Below are 26,746 nucleotides of genomic sequence, written 5' to 3'. Positions count from 1 at the left end.
AAACCAAGAAACAATTTTATTCTAGTGTACAGCACAAGTTTTTACATACATCTTAGTGGTTTTGACAGTGTTACTTTTAAATGGACTTTAAATGAATCCACAAAAGTTAATATATTAAAAATAAAATACACACAATAAAACAACAGGCATGCAGATGTTCAGAGTCATGCAGAGAGGGGTGGTCTCGTTGGTGTTATCACTGGGTACCTTGCCTAATTTAAGAATTCACCAGCAAATATCAGTTCTTCTGTTCCTCATTCCCATACAACTCATCCAAATCAGCGAGTTCTAAAGACACACGCACAAAACAAACCACTTTAAAGCCACATCAGTACAAAATTTCAGTGAGTAAACCTACGTATTATTGTCAAATCAAACCCATTGCTAGAAAACAGTCAATATCAGCACCTAAAGGCAAGGTTATCTCATGTATTAAAACACCAACAGGAGATTCATCAACAAAGCAACTAATACGTTAATCTTAATATAAGACACTGAGGGAAAACCAAAAATAATATATTAAATACCACTCCACTGAGTAAGGATGTGACCCATGGACAACAGACATGAGTTTCTCTCTCTCCAACAATGCTTTAAATAATTTTTCTATGGAAAATAAAAAAGTATAGTGGGAGATACAGAGGAAAGGTAGAAATGAGTATTTAGGCATCTAAGTCCACAACTGATAATGAATGTCAAAACTGGTAATACAAAGCTAAGTGACAATGACTTAACCATCGGGCGCCAAATAGGCAATACTACTCATCACTGTAATTTGTAATGGTCTTCGGGGGTTTTCAGGGGATGGCCAACACAGCAATGCCATCCTGACACAGACATGAACACTCATCTGCTGTTGAAAGGGACCCTGAAGAAAACGTGGCAAAGGCATAGAGGAAAAGTTGAATCTTTTGAAAAAGTGAATGATATCAAAATACTTTTCCATCAGTGGTAAACCCAACTAGGTCAGGTATATGGCCCAAAGCAGCATGGAATTCAGTCAGAAGTTGGCAGGAAAGTTTGGAAAACTGCATTTTTTTAAAAAACTGGCAATTTCTCCATGCTTAATAAAACTGTCCTAAGAGGTATAATGTTTGTTGATTTGTGGAATGTTGACAGCCTGCTGCAAAAATTCATGTGAATGAGGAGCTACAGAGATACGCTTCAATGAAATAGTCTTCAAAAATTTACAAAAAATGAAAGTTTCTATTTAAAAAATAACCATGTTATTAGGCCAAGATGAAACATGGTAAAAGTAGTGTAACTTCTGTCCGTGATTATTCACACAGCTAGTGGGAAAGTGATAGAAACAATTTTGTCTTAAAAAGGAAGCTTCGATATTGCACTGACTTTTGCAACCTGACCTAGTAATTTAGAAAAATCATGTAGTAAAATCTGTAAAATTAAAATACAAAATTCTGGTTTGTAAACATCAGTTGGCCAAGTCTATCCAGAGTCCTTCATGATAGTGGAATGGAATGAATAATTAACTTACTACCTTATTTACTTGCTGTGAGGGGGAACATTCCAGAACACAGCTTTTATACTTTCACAGTAATTATATTTCAAAGAACAAAGAAAGTCAGTGCAGTTGTCTTCTTTTTTTTTTTTCTCTGTGCAATTCTCAGCTCCTACCTCACTCCCAAGTATAAATGAAATAATACTGGTTTGGAGACCTAGTACAGATTGGTCATAAATGTCGCATGAAGTCTTTCGGACTTCGGTAAAGATATTTCCAAATGGCGTAGTAATGCACTGCAGCTGCCGTGGCCACAAACAGGTGCCAGATGGCATGGGCGAATGGAATGATGCCATCACTCTTGAAGAATACAACTCCCAGGCAGTAAATCAAGCCCCCACAGGCAAGTTCATGAAGTCCATCGGTGTTATTCTGTCAACAGAGGAAAAAATTAATGAGGTTCTATTGTTACTCTGATGTGACAAACTGAAGAGATAATTGCAATTCTCCCTAGTCTCCTGGTTTTCTAGGCAATGAAGTAGCTGCACAGGCAGAATCCTGATCTGAAATATGAACCAAATTTAAAAGTCTCTCATACATCGACCTGGATTGCGCTTTGGGCTGACAGTCTTGAGCTGATCAAGCAGTCAGGTTACAGGTCCCACAGTGAAAAGCAGCACGTTCTGCTCACGTATAAGGTATGTAAGCAGCCTGCAGTTGCATCCAGATATGGTAGTTCATTTAACTGAGGTACAATCCTTGGCTTTCATCATTTCCTTTAAAAGCTTTCTTCCTTACTAAGGCACACCCACACCTCTCCACTTACAATGTACATCTCAGCCCTGGTTTTCTCCTCCTTGAATACTGTTCTACACTGATTGCTTTTCTGAGACTCCTTCTGCTTATGTGAGCTTATGGCTTCCTTATGGCTGACATAGGAAAATCACAGTTAAAGTGATTCCAAGATTAGAGATCACATAGTACAACATACATCCTGACCTTCTAGATGTTGCCAGGCCTGTTTGTCCCTGATGCTGGCCATTTCTTAGCTTAGTAGGAAGTGAACAGTCATGTGTACTTTAGCAAAAAAAAGAAGTTTTAGGCCTGTCTTGGTTTTCAAAGACCCTGGCCCATCTTCAAGATTAAAATGGGTTAAATGAAAGAGAGTAGAAGAAAGTAGAGGCAGGGCCTAAGAAGCTGATGAAACAAGCCACTTCCCTGGGTTCCTGAGGACTAGGAATAGATGGTCTCAGATTCTGCAGGATGAGTGGAAACCTAAGTCAAGGCCTTGGAGGGGAACATGTGTGTGGGGGGGGTGTCCCAGAGGCCTGGGCACTGATGGCTGCAATCTTATGAGCCTTGGAGCGAGTCTTGTGGCCAAGTCCAGCGAGAAGCATGGGGAAACTCTAATGCAGCCGCCTACCTGAATGGGCCCTGCAGACCTAGGCCGCAGCAATGGCAGCAACGGACGACAGTGAGCTAAGGACCAGGTGTGAGGATACAGGGGCACAGGTGAGAATCCATCCTATCTTTAAAGTTCACATAAGCCCCCAAGGGTTTTGTAGGATCAAAACATGTGGAAAGAGCCACCCCAAAATGACTGATTCCAGATTTCTCATTAAACTTGGTAAGATGCAAAGTCAGCCAGACTTATTTTTATTAAAACCAACAACAAAAACAAAAAACCCAAACACCACACACATTTATTGTTTCCTAAAGATTATAAAGCAATCAATTATATAAAATTCTCTGTGTATGTACATTAGGGGCATTTCCTAGGAGAGGGCTTTTACCAGATACTCAAAAGGGCATATGGCTCCCAAATGGTGAGAAGTCACTCATCTGACACAACCTCCTTATTTTAGAAAGAGAGTACAGCCAGAGAAATAAAATAACCCAAACCAAGTCAAACAGTTGGGCACTGCCCATAGGAGTCCAACACTCTTTTTTTCTTTCTGCTCAAACAATGTGCAAGAGACCAAAGCAAGCAGGTGGTTTTGACAGACATTCTGTTAATAGCTCCTCAAGACACCACCCTTAGCACATCAACTTTCAAAGAAACAAAAAAGAGTTAATCATAAGACAAAACAAAATTGTTTTCCTCATTTTCAATGTCACTTATCCTACCATGTGCCTGGCAGGCACTTTTGAAGCACTTCCATGTATTCACTCATTCAATCTTAACAATCCTAAATAGTACTATTATCATCCCAACTTTACAGATGAGAAAACAAAAACACAGAGAGGTTAAGTAATTTGAGGTCAAGCTTTAAGGAGTCAGAACGAGGATTTTAATCAAGGTGGTCTGGTTCCTAAAATTATTCTTTTTTGGGAGGGGTGGGGTTTAAAACTGATGATAAATATATAGGGTGTAATGTATAGACCTTAAGTGAACATTGTGGGTTTTGATAAACGCACACACCTATCTAACCTAAACCCTGTGGCAATACATAACTATCCCAACACCCTAGGAAGTTCTTTGGCATGCCTTTCCAATCCTGGACAGTCCCTTCCCAAGCCAACCATTGTTCTATGGCTATTACCACAGACTTAAGTCTACCTATTTTAGAACTTCACATAAATGGGATTTTTCACTACATACATTTTTCCTCATGGTTTCTTTTTTGCTCAATATATTATTTTTCAGATTCATGTATATGCTTATGTATATTAGTCATTCATTCCTTTCTATTAGCATCCATTGATTTATTTAATGTAATTTATTGACTTTCCATTTTGGGGCTTATGAATAAACCTAATTCACGCCGTTTTACAGATCTTTTTGCAGATACATGTTTTCATTTGTTAGATAATATGTGTGGAGTCATAAATGTATATTTAACTTCATAATGAATGGCTAAACAATTTTCCAAAGTGGATATACACAATTATACTCCTCCCAACAATGAATTAGAGTTCCAGTTATTGCACATCCTTGTCAGAATTTGGTATTGTCAGTCTTTTCAATTTTAACTATTCTACAGTGGTATACTGGTAGCATACTAAGGTTTTAACTTTCACTTCCCCAGTTTCCCCAGTGACTATGATGTTGGGCACTTTCAAGGGCTTATTGGATACTTGTATATCTCTTTGTGGAGTGTCTCTTCAAGTGTTTTACCCATTTTCGTATGATTCGCTTTTTATTACTGATTTGGAGTTGTTTTGTATATTCAAGATACAAGTCCCTTGTCAGATACATATGGAGAAAGCAAATATTTTCTCTCAGCTTGTCTATTCATTTTCATGTTCGTTGATCTTTTCTTCTGCAGTATCCATCTGTTTGTTAAACCCCTCCAATAAATATTTTTCTTAACATATCAGAGTTTTCAGGTCTAGAATTTCCATTTGGTTCCTTTTTAACAATTCCATTTCTTTTCTGAGACTCCTCATCTGTTTATTCATTATGTGAAAGTCCTTCTATGCTAATTCCGACATCTCTGTCATCTTGCATCTGTTTCTATTGACCTGTTTTTCCTCAGGGCTGTGTGTCTCACACTTCCGCTTCTTGCTCATCTGGTGGTATTTGTTTTGCTAATGGATGGCAAGTTGTTAAAGGGTATAGATTTTGCTGTCTTCCTTTAAAGAATGTCGAGTTTTATTCTGGTAGGCAGTTTATTTACTGGAGGATCAATTTTATCCTTTGCAGGTTTGTCTTTGGGCTTTGCTCTGACGGTTCCGGAGCAAGTGCTCACTCCCGGGCTGGAGAGGCTCTTCTAAGGTGCAGCATCCCTACTATCTCCAGGCTCCTACTTGTCTTCCTGAATCAGTTTCAATGTCATTTCCCCTGCTTCTTCTGTCGTGTGCTCCCACAGCAGCCTGCATGTTCCCCAAATGCATTATAAACCTTTATGAGTTTTTTAAGTAATATGAATTGTATTTTCCTGCTTGATTCTAAGTTTCATGGGGGCAATTGTGGGGATTATCTTGTTTAATTATCATAAGTGTTAGTTACCTGCTATTATACCGCTTGTGAAAATGCCAGTTAAAGATTTAGGCTGTAAAAATACTGGATCAACTGGCTCTTATGATACTCAGAGGGGATTTACTTGGCGTTCTAGTCTAATGATTGATAACTTATCTACACAGACCTTGCTTATATTGCTTTGGGTGTCCTGAATCACCCTCTAACTACACAGCCTTCAAGGCAGATTTTCTCACTTTGGTTATTCAACTCCCTCCCCTCACCATTCCCTGTTGTCTCTACTAATTACACTCCATGTATTTTTGGTGCTAGGTAATTATTAAAGCTACCCTAAAGCTCTTATCTTGAAGAAACATTTTGTTACATTCTTAATAGACATCCCCTGAAAAAAAACACAGGCAAACCTCTACCTCCTAAACCTTTTACAGGTGTTTTTATGACCAGGGCAAGAGCTATGTATAGTGGAATTACATTCTTATAATGCGCCTAAATGCTCAGGAGTGAAATTATGGGTATGATTCAGCTGACCATTACAGGCTGAGAAGAGAGTTCAGACTAAATACACTGTGAGTTCCTTAATTAATAATAATGACTAGTACCAAAAAATGTAGAGCATAAGACACTGCAGGACAGAAGCTAAAGGCACAAGTAACCCCCACAACAAAGTGAGGTCACAATGGTATGCTTTTTTGTTCAAACTGATGGATATACACAGATTTCTCAACAGTAAATCAAACTGATATGGAGTCAAAAATATCTACCTGCAACTACCTACTACAGGTAATGTCACACTTTCCCCCCTGAAAGAAATGTTCAGGTGAAGTGCAAAAAAGCATTTTCCTGAGAAAGAAATAGTATGACTTAAAAGCAGGGAAAGGAAAAATAAGAGTGAAGAGTGAAAGGATTTGAGAACTATCCACTGAAATGCTGAAACAAATGACCTAAGGTCCTTCTAATTCTTAACCCTCTTGCATGGATTTAAGATTAAGACACCAAGTAATTCAAGCAGAACTACCTACCTAAACATGATCTCACCTCTCGGAAGAGGAGGAGGCTGGGACTGGGTGTGCAGGAAGGTTATCCCCCAGAAACAAACACAGCAGATTTCACGTGAAAAGGAACACACTTCAATGTAACAACATTCCCACACTATAGAAAGGAGCTAGTGCAAGTTGCTGGCATTTTGTTATTTACGTATTTTTTCTTTGGAGTCTCGAGTTAATGCACATGTCATAACTTCAGAAAGAAAGCTCTGTATCTATAGACATAGGAAGAGCCTCAGTGAATTACAAGGAAATAAGGCAAAATAACTAGAATTAGGAAGCCACGTCTTACCATTGATGTCACCACCAAGGCTGGAGAAAACCCCATTGTGAGATAGAAAAAGAGCTCAACCACCTTATACCTGTCGGATAGAAATGCAGTTAATTCATCTATTCCTATAATACTTAGACCATTTCCATATCAGTTTTTCCTTCTTTTGAAAAAGAGATGTAAACTCTTAACTATTCAAAGGAAATGTGTTTTCCCAGTAGACCATTAGACCTTCAGCTAAAACGCTGTAGTTGAATAAAATGAACTAGCATTTCTCTCAGGATTGAAAGGCATCAAACTCCACATGCTACCTGGAAAATGTTTTCAGCCAAAAGCAGTTACCGTTGCATCTGACCCCCCATGCACTTTCCCCTTCTAATCCTAGAGTGTCCGCTTCATTACCGTTCCAATCCATAGCTATAAGGAACGGAAATTCTGAAGGTGCAGAGGGACTCATCTTGGGACCTAGTTTGACAAGTTAGTCCCTTGGTGAAGGGACGGTAGCCCTAAAGAAGAAAGTGCATGTATTTTTGTTCATTTTGCCTTGCCACAAACTCCAACTGTTAGGTTACAGAACGTCTGAAAATAAGAAACATTCTGTATTGAAATTCAGCTTACATTTCTGCCTAATTAAACTAGACATTAAGTTCCTCACACACAGGGGCCAAGCTGCATTTCTGTTTGGGTCTGCAGGGCCTAGAACAGTACCTGGCACTGTTTGGGTGCCCCCTCACATTGCCATCCAAATGGCCTAGGGTGCCTCACATCTCATCCTTAGTGCTTTCTACCCTAAGCCCACCAGGAAATGATCATATCCGCGAGCTGGGGAAGAATGGGTGTGCAGGTTTGGTTTACAGTAGAAAGCCTGGCCTAGGAGAAAAGGTGGTTTTCTTACTTCACTTCCTACTTCACACAAGGATATAAATTAGTTGCTTGAGCCCAAGAAGCAAATAGTACCCTTGGACTTACATAGACTGCATAGTACCACTCAGAATCGCTAGTTATGGCAAAAAAAATGCATTTAAGCGAATTTCAGTCAGAGAGAACTTAATGAAAACCATCTGAAAAGAGAAAACAATTGAATACATTGTGATAAAAACAAGTTACATTTAATTCTGAGAGTCCATGCTGCCAAACACCGTAGATGAAGAGTTCAAAACACTATATCCAATGACAATGACTTCGCGGTTGTGAGCGGCTCAAATTCAGGCATATGAAATAATGGAAAGAGCTGTGGAATGTCAACTAGGACACTTGGGTCTGAATTCCAGATGAGTCACTAATGTATTGCAAGTCCTAAATGTTTTCATCTTTTAAGCATGAAGCCAGAATACAGACTTTGAAGGTCTCCTCTAAAGCTAAGGTATACATTTCGAAAAGTTTTCCTTTTTTTATTGCTGAACACTTAGGACTATGAGCTATGAATAATGGGCTTAAAAAAATGGTGCCCCACAGTAAGGATAAGAGTTTAGATGCCCATCCAAACACCCCCTCTCTCAAGGAATCCTAGTTTGGAATATCCTCTCGGTTCCTATCTAGGTAAGTGTTGTGCTGGGCACTTAATGCCTCTTATCTTCCATCTTCACAGATACCTTGAAAAGCAGTTATTTTTCTCATGTGATAACTATAAACCACAGAGGATATGGCTAGCCTGCTGAGAAGGCCAGTCTTCCCAAGGATGTGAAATGAGATCCAACTGACTCTAACATGACAGGCCGCCTTGTCCCTCAGCTACATCGTATCACACACAAGCCATCGTTTCTTCCTGCAGCAATCTGACCACCAATAATGAATACCAAATGGTTCTGAAGATTTGCTAAAAGCAATATGTATTCTATTTATGTATTTCCACTATTTTGAAGTGCAAATATAAATTGTGCTGTGATGTAGATGAAATTTAGGCAGTTCATTTAAAAACTATCAAATGTAAATTATTTTCTCTTACTTTTCATGGTAGAGAAATACATAAATGGTTCCTCCAGCTGCCATGAGCCAGATAAACCAACGCATATGAGATGCCAGGGGTCCAAGTTCACGGAGATTTAACCTAAAAATGTAAACATGACAACAAAGAACAGAAGTGATAAATGAAAGGAAATCATAAAACCTGTGTTTTCCTCTAGTCTTGAAAACTGGGAGAGCAAAGTACTAGGGTAAGACCAGGAAGAAAAGGCGCTCAGCATGCCAAGGAAGTACTTGGGCAATTTGGGTAAAATTAACAACTCAGAGATAAAATTGTTGGCCAACCTTTAAGATTTAGAATTAATTCCAGTGTGGTTTAAAAATAGAGCCAGCTAAAAGGAGGTATGTACAAGTGAGTCCCATTACACTTGTGATGCCTGACTCTCCTTATTAGGCAGACTGCTGTAAAGGCCGCTTGCCTTCTTAGTTTCTGACACTGTGTTTGGGAGCAGATTGCTTACAAAGCTTAGTAAGAACCCTGAAAAAAAATCCTGAACCAGGATCACAAACCCACAGTGCATACCTAATGCACAGACCAAGTGTCTCCATTACCCATCTCTCTGCTAAGAGAGAACATGAGAAGAATTAGCTCAACATATGTTATGGAAAACATTTTGCTAGAATTTTACTGTGGGCTCTTATGAAGCTTGAATTTTAAAATGTTGCAAATGCATTTGTATCAATTTCATATTAAGATTAGATACAAGAAAAAAAAATACTGTTCTGATTGGCTACTACTACAAAATTCATATTCCCAAATGGAAACTGTATCCTCTGCATATTGAAGACTACATGTGAACAAATTGTCTACTGTAATATTTGATCCCTCAGCCTACATTTAAATTTGTTATGTATTTATTTTAAATTGAGGTATACTTCACAAAGGCCCTTAAGTGTTCTCATGGGAATATGATGCAGACCTGTAATTTAGTAACAGGTGTTGAGGAGAGATGACACTTACTTTTACAAAATGACAACATATAATTAGGATTTATTTTGAATGAAGGATGCTGTATTAGTCAGAATCTAGAGGCCTGCTATTTCTAATGACTGTAGTCATTGATGGAATAAAATTAATACCTGAGGCTTTAAAACTGGACTATGTCTTGACGGAGGAAAACTAGTATTTCTTTAATTATGGGTTTCAAAGCAACAAAATATTCTATTTGATCTATACCAAAAGGGCAGGAAGATCAGGGGAACTAACAGAATACCAAGTAGTTTAAATAGCTAACTAATTTGGCTGGTTCTCTAAGCAAAATAAATGAGAAATGCACTCCATATATAGTAGCTACTGTGCTGTGAAGTGAATTGAAGATCAATAGCATAAATTTCAAAAGTGAACTTGTTTTTCTCATACACATTTACAGCATTTCCACTTAGACAATTAGGTGTCCATGTACTATGAACAGCAGAAGTATTTAGAAAGAACACGGAAGGCAAAAGTAATATATTTCAGAAGTGAGCACGCCACCTACATACAGGTTAACACTTCCCTTGAACAGTGCAATGCCAGATACACACAGGCATACCTCAGAGACAGTGGGGTTTAGTTCCAGAACACTGCAATGAAATGAATATTGCAATAAAGGGAGTCAAATGAATTTTGGGGGTTCCCAGTGCATATATTTGCACTATTGTAGTCCATTAAGTGTGCAATAGCATTATGTCTCAAAACAATGTATATATACCTTAATTAAAAATACTTTATTGCTAAAAATTGATAACCACTATCTGAGCTTTCTGCCATACGTAATTTTTTGGCTGGTGGAGGGTCTTGTCTCAGTGTTGATGCTGGTGAAGGTTAGGGTGGCTGTGGCAATTTCTTAAAATAAGACAATGACGTTTTGCTGCATGGAGTGACTCCTTTCATGAACAATTCCTCTGCAGCATGCAATACTGTCTGATACGGTATTTTACCCACAGCAGAACCTCTTTCAAAACTGGAATAATCCTCACACCTGCTACTTCTTTTTCAAGTCAATTTATGTCATATTCTAAGTCTTTGGTTGTCATTTCAACAATCTCAGCATCTTCAGCATCTTCCTGTGGGGCACCAGGAGAAGATTCCATCTCAAGTAACCACTTTCTTTGCTCATCCATGAGATGGCAGAAATTCAGTCACACCTTCAGGCTCCACTTGTAATTCTAATTCTCTTGCTATTTCCACTGTATCTGCATTACTTCCTCCACTAAAGACTTGGATTCCTGAAAGTCATCCAAGAGGGTCTGAATCAACTTCTTCCATCTCCTGTTAATGTTGCTATTTTGTCCTCTTCTTCTGAATCACAAATGTTCTTAATGGCATCTACAATGGGGAATCCTTTCCAGAAGGTTTTCGATTTGCTTTGCTCAGGTCCAGCAAAGGAATTACTATCTCAGATGGCAGCTACAGCCTTATGAAATGTCTTTCTTAAAAAAGACTTGAAAGTTGAAATTATTCCTTGGTTCATGGGTTGAAGATAGGACGTTGTGTTAGCAGGCATGAAAACAGTATTAATCTCATGGTGCATCTCCACCAGAGCTCTTGGGTGACCAGGTGCACTGTCAGTAAATGGTAATACTTTAAAAAGAATATTCTTTTCTGAGCAATAGGACTCAACAGTGTGCTTAAAACATTCAGTAAACCACGTTGTAAACAGATGTGCTGTCATCCAGACTTTGTGGTCCACTCACAGAGCACAGGCAGAGTAGATTTAGCACAGCTCTGCAGAAGGATCCTAGGATTTTCAGATTGGTAAGTGAGCATTGGCTTCAACTGAAACTTCAACTTAGATTTCAACCAGCTGCGATAGCCCCTAACAAGAGAGTCAGCCTGCCCTTTGAAGCTTTGAACCCAGGCAATGCCTTCTGTCTAGCTATGAAAGTCTTAGCTGGCATCTTCTTCCAATATAAGGCTGTTTCACCTACACTGATAATTTGTTGTTTAGTGTAGCCACCTTCATTATCCTATTAGACCTTCTGGCTAGCTTGCTGCAGCTTCTCTATCAGCCTTTGCTGCTTCACCTGGCACTTTTCTGTTATGGAGATGGCTTCTTTCCTGGAATTTTATGAACCAACCTCTGCTAACTTCAGACTTTTCTTCTGCAGCTTCCTCACCTCTCTCAGCCTTCGTAGAACTGAAAAGAGCTAGGGCCTTGCTCAGGATTAGGCTTGGCTTAATGGAAGGTTGTGCCTGGTTTACTGTCTATCCAGACCACTAAAACTTTCTCCAAAGCAGCAACGAGGCTGTTTCAGTTTCTTACCATGTGGTCACTGGAGTAGCCCTGTTAGTTTCTTTTAAGAACTTTTCCTTTGCTTTCACAACTTGGTTAACTGTTTGGCACAAAAGGCCTGACTTTTCAGTCTTTCTCAGCTTTGACATGCCCTCCTCACTAAGCTGAATCATTTCTAGCTTTTGATTTAAAGTGGGAGACATGCAACTCTTCCTTCCACTCCAACACTTAGGGGCCATTGTAGGGTTATTCACTGGCCTGATTTCAATATTGTGGTGTCTCAGGGACTAGGGAGGCCCAAGGAGAGGGAGAGAAACAGGGAACAGCCAATCAGTGAAGCAGCTAGTAAGCACACACACTTACTAGGTTTGCCATCTTTTATGGGCATGGTTTGAAATAACAGTTACAATTACAATAGTAGCATCAAAGAACACTGATCACAGATCACCGCCGTAACAAACAGAAACAGTAATGAAAAAGTTTAAGTACTGTGAGAATTACCAAAATGTGACACAGACACATGAGATGAGCAAATGCTGTTGGAAAAATGGTGCCGACAGACTGGCCAGATGCAGGATTGCCACAGACCCTTGATTTGTGAAAAATGCAGTTCTGTTTAGTGCAATAAAGCAAAGCGCAATAAAATGAGGTATGCCTGTGTTCTGAACATCAGCAGCATTCCCCCCTTGAAATCTGCAATCTGACCCAAATAAATCAAAACAGGGCAAAAAATACATACACGCATGTGACTTTGGGGCAGAGAGGTGAAATGTATGCCTGGGAAAGGGCAGGGACCGGAAGACTGGAGGAAAGGGGCTCTGAGGAATTTCATCATAAAAACACTATCTTCAGAAACAAAAAGATTGTATCTTACCATGGAGCATAAGAAGCAGCAATGAAGAAGTAGATAACCATTCTATCACACATGTGAAAACAATGTTCGACTGTCCTAGTAGAGGGAACAAAAAGTACAAGTCAGACAAAACTTGAGAAAACTTTCAGACTGTCAGTATGGGCTGTCACTCCACTAGGCTGCCATTTCTGTTCTGGTTCGAGTTTCTCACGGCATTTATAACTTGGCTTTCAAAGTCACACAACTATTCTTCACAATAGGAAGCCATAAGTGAAAAGCTTTACATTATTTCTAGGATTGCACACACAATAGATAACTCATCATGTATGAGATACAGGGACAGAACCCCACAATAATCAGGAACTCTGAAGTGGTTAAAATAAGCAAAATATATCTTTTCTGCTGTTTTCCATTTCTTTGAGATCCTATATAACAGGAAAATGACATTCCTTGAGGGCAGCCCACCCCTCAACCCTTATCTTCGTGCAGGGCACAAAGTTGCAATGCTCAGTAAACACTCACTGAGGTCTAAGTCCCTCTTCTTTTTTGGATGTCTTTAAAGAAGCTTTAACTTCAAATATCTTAGTGTAGACAGTAAGTTGTAATAAAGAAAATTCACAAACAAATTTAGGAACAGCAATAAAAATAAAAAAAGACGCATTTGTTGCAAGAGGGTAGCCTCCTACATTTTTAAGCAAGTTGCTCCATCCAAAGCTGGGAATCAGGAAGATCTGGCTCACTGAGGTCTAGTCACAAAATGAATTAGACAGAATTTGCTCCTTACTGGGGTAATTTAAACATATGAATGTGTTGCAGCTTCTTGAATTCATTTCCAGTGTCCAAGGGGGTAATAGCTCTGATTTGGTAGAGCACCAGAGTGCACTTGGGATTACCACACACGGCACTGACCAAAGCAGGCTGAGGATGTTTTGTCAGTTAGTGTTAGTTATGTGTTAGTGAAAATAATTTTGTTCACACATCTACAAAAGCGAACACTGGATTAATGCTTTTCAAACCTGACTGCATATCAGAAATCACCTGGAAAGCTTATAAAATATAATCATGGACTCCAGTCCAGAAGATTCTAATTTAAAAGAGCCAGATGGGGTAGAGGATGGAAGGAAGAGAATCTTTTTGTTATTTTAAACTCTTTGGATGATTGTGATTCCTAGCTACGTTTCAGGTCTTTCTAATTCTGCTTTTCAGACTGTCATGCAATGTCATAGCAGGTCAAGTCAGACCTGCAATTTTATTCAAGATCTGCCACCCATTTCTCTGACCCTCACTTTCCTCACAGGTAAAATATAAAAAACATCTCTATCATAGCGTGTCTGTGAGCGTGAAATAAGATCATCTAGGCCATGTGTTTAGCACAACACCTAGCACACAGCAGGTACTCAATAAATGCTAATTCCCTTCCCAATTTTATTTCAATTAAGGCTATATTTGGATATTTGAAAAAACAAATGCAGAGCAAATATCCACAAGTGGCTTTTGATCCTACCAGTGCTATTTCAAGGTTCAAGAGAATCTGGTTTCTATTACACCTGCTTCTCCAGCCCCTGGACAGAGGCCCTGGATACGAAAATAGGCATCTACAGTTCTTTATTGATTCAGAAGTCTAGACGTCAAAGCCAAGTCAGCCGAGGCAACCACAAGTTTAGGGCCGTGCCAAGAAGATAATGAAGTGCTCTGGCCTCTGGTCTCTGTGGCAGTGCCCCTTGAGGAGCCAGGACAGGTACTTCTGAGGCTCCCTTCGAGTGTGTCCCAGCATGCCCCTCAAGACCAATGCTATGGCTTTATTTTAAGCCCAGGGAATTGTTACCGTATAAGCAAGGGTAGCAGACGGCAAACTCTAAGCAATATTGCAAAGGAGGTGGTGAAGAGAACCCTGAGGACTGGGGGTCAGAGGTCCTGGGGGGATGACATTCTTCTGGTATCACTGATGTGGGCAAGTCAGGCCACTTCTCTGAGCCTCAGTTTCCCCCAGGGTTTGGATTAGATAAACCCTAAGGATCCTTTTAGCTCTAAAACTGACTCTACATGTGAGGAAACCAGTATTCATCTCATGAATCCCAAATCCTGCTCTTAAATAAAACATATCTTTTTAATATTAGAATGTTTGAGTAGTTTGAGATGTTTTTTTGGAAATTCTGTAAAACCAAAATGTATATTCTAATATTTTAAATCGCTCTAAGTCTGCTTGGAATTCCCTTTTTTTGCAAGGAAATTTTGCCCTTTTGGGTTGTGCAGAATCTATTTCGTAAGCAACGAAATGGTATATTTCTCCAGAAGAGAGCGTTTACATCCTTATTGGGAGCTAGTGCCCATGGTATGGTTTGAAAAGTGTCTGACAGCTAACAGTAGCAAAATATATGGATTTTTGGACCTAATTCTGAAAGCTGAATTTCGCAAGGCAGTAAACCCAAGCTATAGTGTGCCTCCTTACATCACAAAGTCCTACACTCCTCTGTAATTTTCAAATCATTTTCATATGCATTATCTCATTCACCTATCACACAACTCTGTTACTCAGACATTATTATTCCAATTTCAGTGATGAAGAAACAGGCTCCAAAGTTCAGGAGACTTATGCAAGGCTAGGTGACAAGGCTGGGACCCTAGCCCAACTGCTGACTCCCAGGTTCAGTGTACTTTGTCACTTCCCCACAGTTGCTGGGCTCCTAAAACAGTGTCCTTAGTGGGCTTGATCGCACTGGCAATTAGGTCTCAGGATTTTACATTAAGTCCTGGGTGAGCAGTATGGTTTGTTTACGGTTTCTGAGCAAAGGCCTGCTGTCTTAGATAGAAATGGGGACCCTCAAACTCTGTCCAATCCAGGGAAAATGTCCTCAACCACAGGACAGCATTGTTATATAGTCGACAAGGCAGACCTGTATAAAATGGGGGGCTAATCTGAGTCACTATTCTGATTTATTGAAATAGCACCCATCCATGGTACCTTAAGTGGCTCTTTTTCCATGATACAATGTGAAATACTGTGGAAACGATGAAGAGGGCACAGAGGCCCATCCCGTAAATCCAGGCGGTTATCTTTTCCCAGCAGTCATCAGACAGCCGATGGAGCAGGGCGCTGCCCACGATGGCCGGCACGATGAGGAACTGAAGGAGAGGCAAGGGGAGGGAACAGCCTTGGTGTCACTGAACTGAGACCTCTGACAAATACATTAGGTTTACCAGGGACAACTTCAGGAAGATCATTTTAAACACTTGTCTCTCCTGAATAATCATCACTAGGGCCAGATGAAGTTGTCAGGGCTGCATGGGAACAGGTACTGCTGTTCAGCGCCCAGGACCTGTGCCCACCAGGGGCACACAAGGAAGCAGTAAAGGACATGATATTCCTCCCTGATGCAAAACACAAGTTCTTTATCCTAATTTCATTAAATAAGAACACGTTTCATCCTTCACAATAATGTGATTTAGATTAGGTACTTAAAAATATTCAAATGCCAGGCATAAACCCAGATTTCCCAGAAAGTTCTGATTTTTTAAATATTCTTTGGTTCCCTGTATGAATCCCAATACTTCATTCAGCAAGGGATAACTGAATGAATCGAGCCTATATGTATTAAAATGTACACAACATACACATACAAATCAACGGTTCAAGTCCTTTGTTCTGACTTGTAGTTTTGATCTGTTCATTTTACCAATTTGGGAATGACTCCAGGGAGAAATGGTTTGGGATATGTCATTTGTAATAGCACTATTCTTTTTTTTTTTTTAATATGGAGTGCTTTATGAATTTGTGTGTCATCCTTGTGCAGAGCCCATGTGATTCTTCTCTGATTCGTTCCAATTTTAGTATATGTGCTAAAGTGAGCACAGTGGCACCTTTCAAAAAGCAAGGGTGATCTGCTCCCACCTAGTCAAGTAATTTTAAGAGACCAGAATCTTAATGAGAATTTTGCTTTCTGCATCATATTTTTATATGACATATGTACAAATTTCAATGTCTGTCACATGAGTATGACTATGATTAGTAGACATTTTTTTAAAGACTTAATTTTTTAGAGACGTTTTAGGTTGACAGTAAAATTGAAGGACAGTAAATATTTTATAACAGACATCCTCAGGATAAATAAACTACTTTGTCAAATATTAGAATCAGTATGCCTGGCTGGCAAAGAATGCACACTTTAGCAAACTTATCTCTTTTTTTCCCCCAACACCTATTTTTTGCCTTCTTGCAACACAATATTAAATCCCTTAGATAAGATCAGCATTGAATATTCAAATGCTGAAGTTTTCACTGGCTCAGAAAAAATGAGAAAATTAAGGCCTATACAGTAAGTTTTTCATAAAACAGAATTAATTTATTTTGTGATTATGTCCTTTCTATTCTTTTTTATGTTAAAGTATCCTTTCCTTAATGAAATGATGAAGATGATGGAAGTTTTTGTTCTGTTTTAGAAATTTTACTGCTCTCTGAAATTCAAACATCAGGGATACAGTTTAATAAGATGACAGTTTCTCTTCTAAAATATTAACATGGAGGTTTTGCCACTTTTTCCTTAATTTTGTTTTATACAACACTTGTGACATCCAGAAGAGATAATTAAGGGATCGTTCAGGTCCATTTCAAGCACATATTATTCCCTAAAGTAAACAGTGCATCTCAGTAGCCAAACTATTATACTAAAATGCTCAACATCCTGCTAAGTAACAAATACTTCACCAACTGCTTTTATCGGTCATCTGTATGGAAACTATCAAGGCACTATTCCGGAACTTTCATCAGTGCTTTGCAACTGATAGAGAAAATAGTGGATGCACACTGGAGCAATGAGGGAAGGAACAGGCCCTATAAACTAACAGTTATTTCAAGTTTTATATGCTTTCTATCTAAATCCTGCTTGAAATTTCAATACACACACACACACACACACACACACACACACACACACAACATTTTCTTATGGTCCTATGGACAGTTATCTTCAGAATTAACTTTATTTTTAGCTCTGTTAAATTCATCAGTCAAGAATAAATTATGGATACTCTGGCAGGTTCTGGAGACAGTCAGTTAAGCCCTGCATTCTTTAAAACCAAGTTTGGAGACTCTGAACATTGACCCTCTGGTGCTGAAGCTCACTTCATACAAGTATGAAGGCAAAGGCAGAGGTCAGCTCAAGTCTAGAGAATTCTACTAAATCCTTCCTGTCGCCAGAAACTAAGCCATGGGTCCAGAGAGACTGTCCACTAGAGAAGTTATTCCAAATTTAATTATTGAAGCCCTTTTATGGAATCCAGGGCAGGCATATCAGGTACTAATTTTTTCCTAGAAGAATTTAGTAAGATTCCAACATACTAATTATTTAAATAAAAATATTTTTAGCACCTAAGGGAAAAGGACATCCAGTGATAAATTAGGATGTTTCAATATTATCAAGTAATATATGTGTTCCACTATTACAATAATTATGACAGATGATTTATGAAGTTTGATTCATGCTAAGTAATGACCAAATGGTACTGCTCTATTAGATTATAAATGAATCCACTGAAAACTAATTTATTTTCGGTTTATTTGGCATGATGGTTCCTTTACAGAAAATACTGGCTATTCTTCAGGGCTGAAGGGGTTAAAGAAATGAAAAGGCACAACTTGAATTCATTTATTCTAATGGCGTATGTATCTAACCTATATAGTATACTAACACTGTCTAAAATAACTGAATAAGCCTGTTCTAAATACTCTTCACTAAAGGAGTAAATTGGTTTCCTATATTTCTTGTCTTCAGACTACCAGTCACCATTTCTTCCTCAAATTTTCATTAAATCCAACCTTTCAAAGGGAATAATGAAATCACAAAAGGAAATTCATACTAACACAAGAAAATAACAAAAATATGACATTAATAGGAAAACTGTGAAATACATATATATAATCAGAAACACCACATACAATAAGAAATTCACCAAAGTGTTGACAATCTATTTTTGAGTTTTTCTTATATATTCTTCAGAATTTTCTAAGTTGCTTATAATAAGCATGGTTTGCTTTTATAAAGAAGAAAAAACACTAAGAATTTAGGGATCAAACCAGCTTTTCCTTTAACAATATGGACCATCTGCTCTGAGAAGAAATGGCCATTGTGGGGTGAGGAAGATGTGGCTGCCTGTTCTGGGGGATCACTTAGGTAAAAACAAAACAAAACAAAACACATTTTTCAACAAATTCACAAATACTGTGAATGCTCCTTGCCAAAAGTGCACTGCTCATTGTCTTGAAAAGACGATTCATTTCATCCCAGAGGTGACAATATTTATAAAAAAAAAAAAAAATCCTTTGGTTTTCCTATAACTAGGTTCCTTACTATTATTATTCTTTTAAAGATCTTTTTGGAGAAGTCAAGTGCAGGATGGACAGAGCTGACTACAGGTCACTCCAAGTGCCTGACATGCTCCCTGAGTTTCTGGCACTAGTACCCTGGGAGGTAAGGTCGCAGAGGTCAGTCAGCCCCACTAATCGGGCTGAGGTTACTAAAGATAACTGCCCCTTCCTCCCACCAAAGCCCTTGGGGAAGGAGGAAAGGGGCAGAACACTCACGGCGTGTGTGTAGCAGTTAGCAGCATGTTCGTAACAAGTCGGTTTGTAGCGGCCATTGGCCGGGGCCCGATGGTTCATGAACCTGTAGAAACAAAAAGACATCATGTGAGGGAAGCTCATGGTGTGTGACGGACAACAGGGAAGCCTGCCAATGGCAGGCTGGTCTATTCTAAATGAAAAGGCAACTGCTGGAAATATCTAGTTTTGGGAACAAAACCAAAGCCATGAAATAAAATAGATGTAAACTGAGCCAGCAGCAGTGATCCTAAAGCAAATACCCTAGTTTATAGAATTGAGTATTCTCTCAGTTTATTGAAAAGAAACACCTTCTACCAACCAAAAGCAAACAGAAACTATCTACGCTCTTCAACTGGTACCCCCAACCCTAAAAAAATTTGAAAATAAGGCACAACCAAAGCTTAAATCTTAACAGAAAAAACATCAAGAGAGTTTTCCTAAATTTTACAAATGCCAGTAACTGCTGTTAAATGACAAGGAATACAAAGCATTTGAAAGGATTCTAATTTCCCTCTAAAATTTATAAAGCTTTACACATGTAGACCTTTAAGACCTATATTCCATGGTCAGCGGGCCTACTAGTTTCCCTATATTACATTACCTGTTCTGGCATCAGACAGCTTAAATAAATGATACCTGGCTGCCTCTAGGCCACCTAAACCAGAGGTGTGTTTTCACCTGCATTCTTTCTGAATTAAAAGAGTTTGCTTCAAAAGGCAAATACATGACTAGTATCTGATACCTTGGCTAGAACAGTCATATTTAGAAGCATACAAATGTGTGTATGTTTCTAAACAGCAAAATCTGTTACACATACAGACACATACCCATGTTCCGTACTTTCCTTTGGGCTAACTTTGTGAAAACCAGCAATACAGTAAAAAGCATGAGTATCAAAGGACCTGACAACGATAGCATTCTTTCATTTCAGTGTGCAGGTGAGAAGTCCCAAAACCAAACCCATACCCATGCCATGCTTTGTGAGGCATTCTGGTTTAGTCTGTTCTCTGGAAAAAGGAGACGTAAACTCAGGAACACAAAAAAAGCAGCTGCCTGAAAGCAGATGCAGAGAAACAGAGCCCTGGCAGTGTTCAGGTCTCAGGGGCCCACTGCATTCCTGCGTGTGGAGCCTGCAAGATGTCAACAGGCTTTGCAGCATAACACTCCTTTAGCTTGAGCTACGTTGGGGGCAGGGGTGGTTATTTGCCTCTAACGGGTTCTAACTAGTCGCACCTTATTAACCAACATGATGAAAAATGGCACCATGCTGAAGCAAATCAGAGCAAGGTTGCCAAAAATTGGCAGGGTCAAGCCATCCTAAATAGTGGCCAGTTTATGGGCAAAAGAGTATCACCTTCTCACCGTATTAAGGAGGCCTGTTATCCTTAGAGCGAATGAATGAAAATAAACTGGCAGTCCTATTAAACCAATATAGAGAATTCAGATAGAAAATGCACAGGGGAAATGAATTTGCCACAGTGAAGATACTTTACTTGGACCACCAGTGGATTAGCTATCTACCTAGTGTGCAAAATATATACTCAATGAATAGAATTCACCAGATGGCTTGGAAACTGTTGAAGAGAAACATGCAGTTAACAGCTTCAGAGTTTATCCAAGCTATTGTCACACATAGATAAATAAATCTTTTCTCCCCTGATAATCCTTTAAATAATTTTACTAATTTCCTAAGGGATGAGAGTGTTGCTATACAGTTCTTAATACTAAAAAGGAAAATAATTACTCTCTTGGGAAGAAGGCTTTCGAAGCGTCCCAAGCATGCAAGGATCTACCACATCATTACCTTGAGACATAACAACAAAGCTGTAAGTAGCAAACCCTATAAGGAATTTTAAAAGTTAAAGAGCAAGGCTCCAAGATCGTAGAGAGTAGATTAAACTGGGAGGGCTCCATGCAGCATTCTTTACATAGGCTTTGTCTACCTACCACCTGACTGCAGACAAAAATAGCAATTTATGTCTCTGGCAGCCCAATCTAAAAATAGTCAGGCCATTACACAGCAACAGGGATAGACTTTCATATTTTCTCTTAAAAGAAACGAAGCTGGGTGGTCATGTTTGTGACAGCTCAGCCCTGCCTACCTGGAATCACTCAGGTTAAAAATAAACTCAGAAGTTGTAGAGAGAAATATTCCAGCTATGTGACTTAAGGTACTCTCTCCTTAGGGAAAGAGCCAGATCCAGGCAGTAAGGAAAGGGAAGGATAGTTATGCTAGGAGCACCATTGTCTGGGGCTCAGTGGGATACAAAGCAGGACTTTTCTGTGGAGAAGTGTACAGTGCAATTTTTCTATTTCTCTCTGATCTGCCAGGATATAATCAAGCCTCCACCATCGCCTCCAGAGGAAATCACTCCTAAGATCTACAGATGTAAAATGCAAATCAACTCCCACACACTGAACCTACTCTCTTCCTCAAAAAAGAATGAGAAAGGTTCTCAAGTGTTACAGAAAATAGCACCCATTTATGAAAGACACCTCTATTTATGGCAGAATAACCCCAGTGGTTACCCAAGGCTATCAAGAGTATCCAGCATGCTCTAGAGGGTTTGAGGGAGGTGACTGAGTCCTGAGTATGGGGACCACATTCAATAAAGCTATTACTTAGGCAGGGTTTGTTCACCCACCTCCTTACATTCTCTTTCAACATTCTCTTGTTTCCCCCTTGCCCAGTGTCCTCATGCACCAACCCCCCGCCACTCCCACCATAACAAAATTTCAAAATTATGGAGAGAAATAACAGATAGGGAACTAAGGGCCATTTGTTAGCATACTTTACATTTAGCCCCAAAATACTGTGCCTTCTGAAAGTAGATCTCAAGAGGCCTAAGAACAAATCCCAGTTGTCCTTGACTATGTGTTTCTCATTCTCATTCTCTGAAGTCAACACCTTCAAATATATTCCCCATCAGTCCACCTCTCTACACTTCCACAGATCCTACCTCCAACCAAGACTTGACATCTCGGGCCCTATAAAAACACAAATTCTCTTCTTTGGTCTCCCTGCTTGTCCCCATACGCTCTTCTTTTACAGCAGCCACATCATCTATTAAAACCAGATTGCAGCACACACCTAATCCAGCTCCAAACTTGGCTCTGGCTTCTCAACGTGGTCCACAAGCCTGAGTGCCCAACCCTCGCTGCTTCTCCAGTCCACGGACGCCACCTTCCTCTCTCTCCACCCTCCACTACATCACCTCTTTTCTGCTCCTCACACCAAGGTCTTGCTAGCCTCACAGCACTTGCATTTACTACTTATCTCTGCTCTTCTCCAGAATGCTCAGCTCTTCTCACCCATCAAGCTCAGCTCAAATGTCACCTCCTCAGAGGTTTTCCTACCTATTCTACCTCAAGTATCACTTCAGCTACCTGCCCCCACCCCATCCCCGTCTTAACACAATTAGTAAGAATCTGATTTTTTAAACTTACTTTTTATTTCCTCTTTTCCCGATGTAATGTGAATTCCACAGAGGCCACCTAGTCCACCACTGCATTTCCCATCCCAAGCACAATGCCCACCTTCTTGCTGAAGCTTAATAAATAAGTGTTAAATGAATAGAAAGATAGACATTCTGCCTGCTGCTCAACTATTTTATCTTAACCCAGAGACATCCCATCATCAATTAGTTTCACTGGGTTCTGTATGCAACAAAGAGAGACACACAGTTTTAGAACCAAAAAAACCTTCAATCTCTGAATAGAAAATTCTTAAAGGCTGAGACCATGGACATTCCAAAGGATTCCTTCAACATTACTTGATGAAGCAACATACGTGGATCTGTGTGCAGTGCCTTATTAGCTCACCTGTATGAGGGAGCATGGTGTTCAGAAAAAGTGTCTGTTGCCAGAGGTGGTGATAGTGGTGGAGGGCATTTACCTTAATGATTAAATAAGGGACAAGGCATGTATGAGGAGAGTATCCCCTGCCTACAATTCACTGCTCTGAGAACATGCAAAAAACAGGCAGTTATTAAAGATTTCCTCATGCTTTAGAATAAGATACTTTACCACATATTCAATTTGAAGCTAACAAGTGGTCACAAGGCTGAGGCTGAGCAAAGGAGCATCTTGTTACCTGGATTTTTGGTTGCAAGGCTGGGGAACTCTGTATGCACCACCAAGACACAGTAGAAGCTCTGTGGATCCTAGGCCTGTACTCTGTACACACAGAAGGTGTGATATGGGCAGGGAGACACACACAGGTGAACTGGCAGCCTGGGTATTAGAGAGGGACATGAACTTGAACCCTATGGTCTGTTCTTTCCTAGATACGCTATTATGACAAGTTCCCTTTTACTCTCTAACCCTATTTGCTCTTCTATAAAATGGATATAAAATGTCTTCCAGGGTTATAGTTGAGGATGAGATGGGTAATATACAAACACCCAGCCACTGCCTGGCACAGGGAGGCACTCAATAAACGTTCACAGTTGTTCTTAGAGATGCTGTGAAAGGGACAGAATGACTCCGTGTCTGTTGGTGGGGGCGGGGGCCCTCAAATGTGGAAGGGGTAGAGCAAGAAAGATAAAACACGCTCTGTGCCCCAGTGGAATTTTTCACATCCTAAGATTTTTGAGAAGCCACATGTGCGTAAAAAGCCCTCCACTTAGGACAGTGGGTTGACTTTCCTTACAGCTCTCCCCCACAGAAACGGCAGAAATCTGGAAGTTGATCCAGAGCCACAATAACCATCTCAAGTTGCCATTCTGAGCACACCAGCAAGGTGTTCAGGTTGTCTTGTAGTTTAGGCATAGCCACAAACTATGGCCTAATGAAATGTTTTTACTGCAATCAAATGCTCTTCAATAGAGTCCTGATAAATCTATCGGGAGAAAGAGCACATGTTTCAGACAGTGTCTCCCTCGCCCCTGTTGCCCTATAATTTACTCTCCTGTAACTATCCTGAATGCTCAAAATGAACACGGTGCTGAGAGTGCAGAATAGCATTCTCAACATTTTAATGTGTGGACCACAAAAGCCAGGACTTTTCGGTTATGTTACTTTTTATCTGCAGGTTTTATTTCCAAGTTTCAAATTTACCCCTAGAGATATCTTTCCAATCTAGTCTATAGTAGAAAAATAAGAAATTATGGGATCATTCAATCTTCAAAGAAAATCAGGGTAAAGTCTAAATGTCATCAAGAAAATTAAGTGTTAAATATCCATTGATACTGTGTGGACACTGAAAAAAAAGACAAAGTCCATGCCACACCAAAAGAAAATGCCTGTATTTTTCATTTTTAAATGAATGAAGTAGAGCAACAGTCATATTACAACTGTGAAAATAAGGACTGGATAGATTAGTGTCCAGCAAAAAGATAGTTCAATCAGATGGGACGGTAACATCCTAAATGAAGGTTTTTGTTTTCATTTCTCCTAACAAACACTGTTTTAACGCTTGTTCCACAAATACTAGGCTCGTTTTATTTCTAGAGAAGAATTCAAAAGGTAGGAAAGAAATACACATTTAATCAAATAAGGAAGGGTAATTTCACAGAATATTGTCACTGTTCTCTGAAAACAGGAAGAGCACAGATGTGCAGAGAAGTAAAACCAAATCAAACAAACCACATGCACAGGGGTTTGCCAATCATGTCTGACTGCAATTTACTTTGTCCCTTAAAGCCCCTCTAGACCTCACTCCTGACTTCACCGTCTAAAGCCACACTGCATGGTTCCTTTTTGCCTTCAGGAGCACTGATACTACGCTCCCTCCAGGGGAATAACTGGGCCAGGCAGTCAGCACCCTGAGTGATGAGCAATATTCAGAAGGTAATCCAAGTCTCCAAACTGATGGTCCTTCTGAGGGCAGTCCACCACCACTCTTCCTGTGCACTTTTGGCTCCTTTAGCCTTTGGGAATAGGGAGTTGGGAAGAATAAAAAAAGTGCACTTTAGATTTTTGAAATAAAAGGCAGTGCCTAACAACTCAACAATAACCTCTTTGCACGATTTCAGGCATTCCTCTTCTTTCAAATTCCCCGTTACTGCACACTAAACGAGCCTGCTGGTGAAGGTCTGTGAATGGGGCCATGGCTGTCTGATCCAAAGGGATGGAGAGTTACTACAAACACAAGAGAGGTGAACTTTCACCCAGTTAAAGGAAGGAGAATTAGAAAAAAAGGCCCAGAGCTTCCCCTGGGAACGATGGGCCAGCCGCCATCCACTGCTAGAGAGCCAGAGTCCGAATACGGCCACGGTGCGTCCCAGGCTGACGCTCCCACCAGCTCTCCAGTGAATGAGGAGCGGGCCAGCCTTCCGGTGGCGCCTCTCGGTTCCTCCTCCTCCTTTCCCATCTAGGCGCCTCAAGAGCAGGTCTCACCACCCGAATGCTAACTTGCCCCTTCGCAGTGTCCCAAGCAGCACCGCGTGGGACTCTAAGTCAGAGACCCAGCAAGGCCCGGACCTGGCCAGGCAAGGCTAAACCAGCGGAGCGTGCCTCAGTTTCCCTGTTGATAGGGCCGTTCACAGACAAAGCACCTAAAACGCCCAGCACCCCCTCTTTACGACAAATCTCCCTGCTGGGCGCAGCAGCCGCCGACCGCCGTTTGGCGGGCTCCGGGAGCCCCCTTGCTGGGGGTAAAGGGTGGAGGCCGAAGTCGGGGGCCACGCCTGCGGCTGGGGTTCGGGTACTCACAGTAGGCAAGAGAGCCCTGCCGGGATGGGGGTTGGCAAGGTGAAACCGGTGAGCAATGGGATTCCTTGGTGGCAGGGCAGGCTCGGAATCTAGAGGTCTGGGGTCCGCAGTCTGCTAGGGGGATACCCGGGGCAGGCACGAGATCCCGGTCTTTGGAGGAAGGGAATCTCCCGGGAACAACAGAGCGGGGAATCCCCGGGGTGCTGATCCCTCGCCAAAGCGCGGGATCCACCGGGGGATGCATTCAGGTTAGGAGCCGGGACCCAAGCGGGGGAAGGCGGGATCTGGGACCCGCGCCGGGCACTGGCAGCAGGGCTGGGGCGCTATCCTTCTCACCTCTGGAATCGATTCTTGAACCGCATTGAACCTCCGCTCCTCCTGGGGGGCCGGGAGCTCCGTCTCGTCTGCGCCGGTGGCTGGGCGCGCGGCCCTCATGGGCTTGGGTTCCTCCGGAGGCCGCCCGCGTGCCCGGCGGACTGCTCGGCGGGGCAAGGCCCGAGCGGGCCAGGCCGGGGGTCGGGACAGGGCCAGTGCCAGACCGGGTGGCTGGGGGCGGGAGGGAGGCCGCTTAAACGGCCCCGGCGCCTCCCGCCTCCCGCCTCCCGCCTCCCGGCTCCTCCACCCACGGGAACCCTCGCCCCGCCCCGGAGCCCGGCTCCACCCCCGCCCCTCCGCCAGCCCCGCCCCACCCCTCTGCGTGCTCCCGCGGCCGCCAGCGCGTCAGCGCGCCGGGCGGCCAATCAGCACCCCTAGCAGCGCGGCGGCAACGCTG

The 26,746-nt window shown here is 41.1% G+C and overlaps 1 protein-coding gene and 1 non-coding gene across 3 annotated transcripts; both read right to left on the bottom strand.

Annotated features, from left to right (window-relative positions):
* On the bottom strand, positions 1-26,616 carry MMD (monocyte to macrophage differentiation associated). 2 transcript variants are annotated; one of them, XM_036879715.2, is made up of 7 exons: positions 26,311-26,616; positions 19,303-19,384; positions 15,688-15,848; positions 12,747-12,821; positions 8,641-8,742; positions 6,717-6,786; positions 1-1,891 (listed from the first exon to the last, which is right to left on the bottom strand). In XM_036879715.2, exons 1-7 carry the CDS (start codon positions 26,334-26,336, stop codon positions 1,691-1,693), a joined length of 717 nt encoding a protein of 238 aa, XP_036735610.1. In that variant the 5' UTR covers positions 26,337-26,616; the 3' UTR covers positions 1-1,690. The 2 variants fall into 2 exon arrangements, with proteins under 2 accessions (XP_036735610.1, XP_057357307.1); XM_057501324.1 differs by lacking the exon at positions 26,311-26,616 and adding an exon at positions 24,992-25,033.
* On the bottom strand, positions 16,472-16,575 carry LOC118909457 (U6 spliceosomal RNA). Its single transcript, XR_005023659.1, has one exon. It is a non-coding gene; the product is annotated as a U6 spliceosomal RNA (small nuclear RNA).
* Positions 26,617-26,746: the final 130 nt, after the last annotated feature.

The sequence above is a fragment of the Manis pentadactyla genome, chromosome 4 (genome assembly GCF_030020395.1).
Source record: "Manis pentadactyla isolate mManPen7 chromosome 4, mManPen7.hap1, whole genome shotgun sequence".
Lineage (NCBI taxonomy): Eukaryota > Metazoa > Chordata > Mammalia > Pholidota > Manidae > Manis > Manis pentadactyla.
Note: the sequence above shows the minus strand (reverse complement) of the source record. Positions and strands in the feature narration are given on the sequence as shown.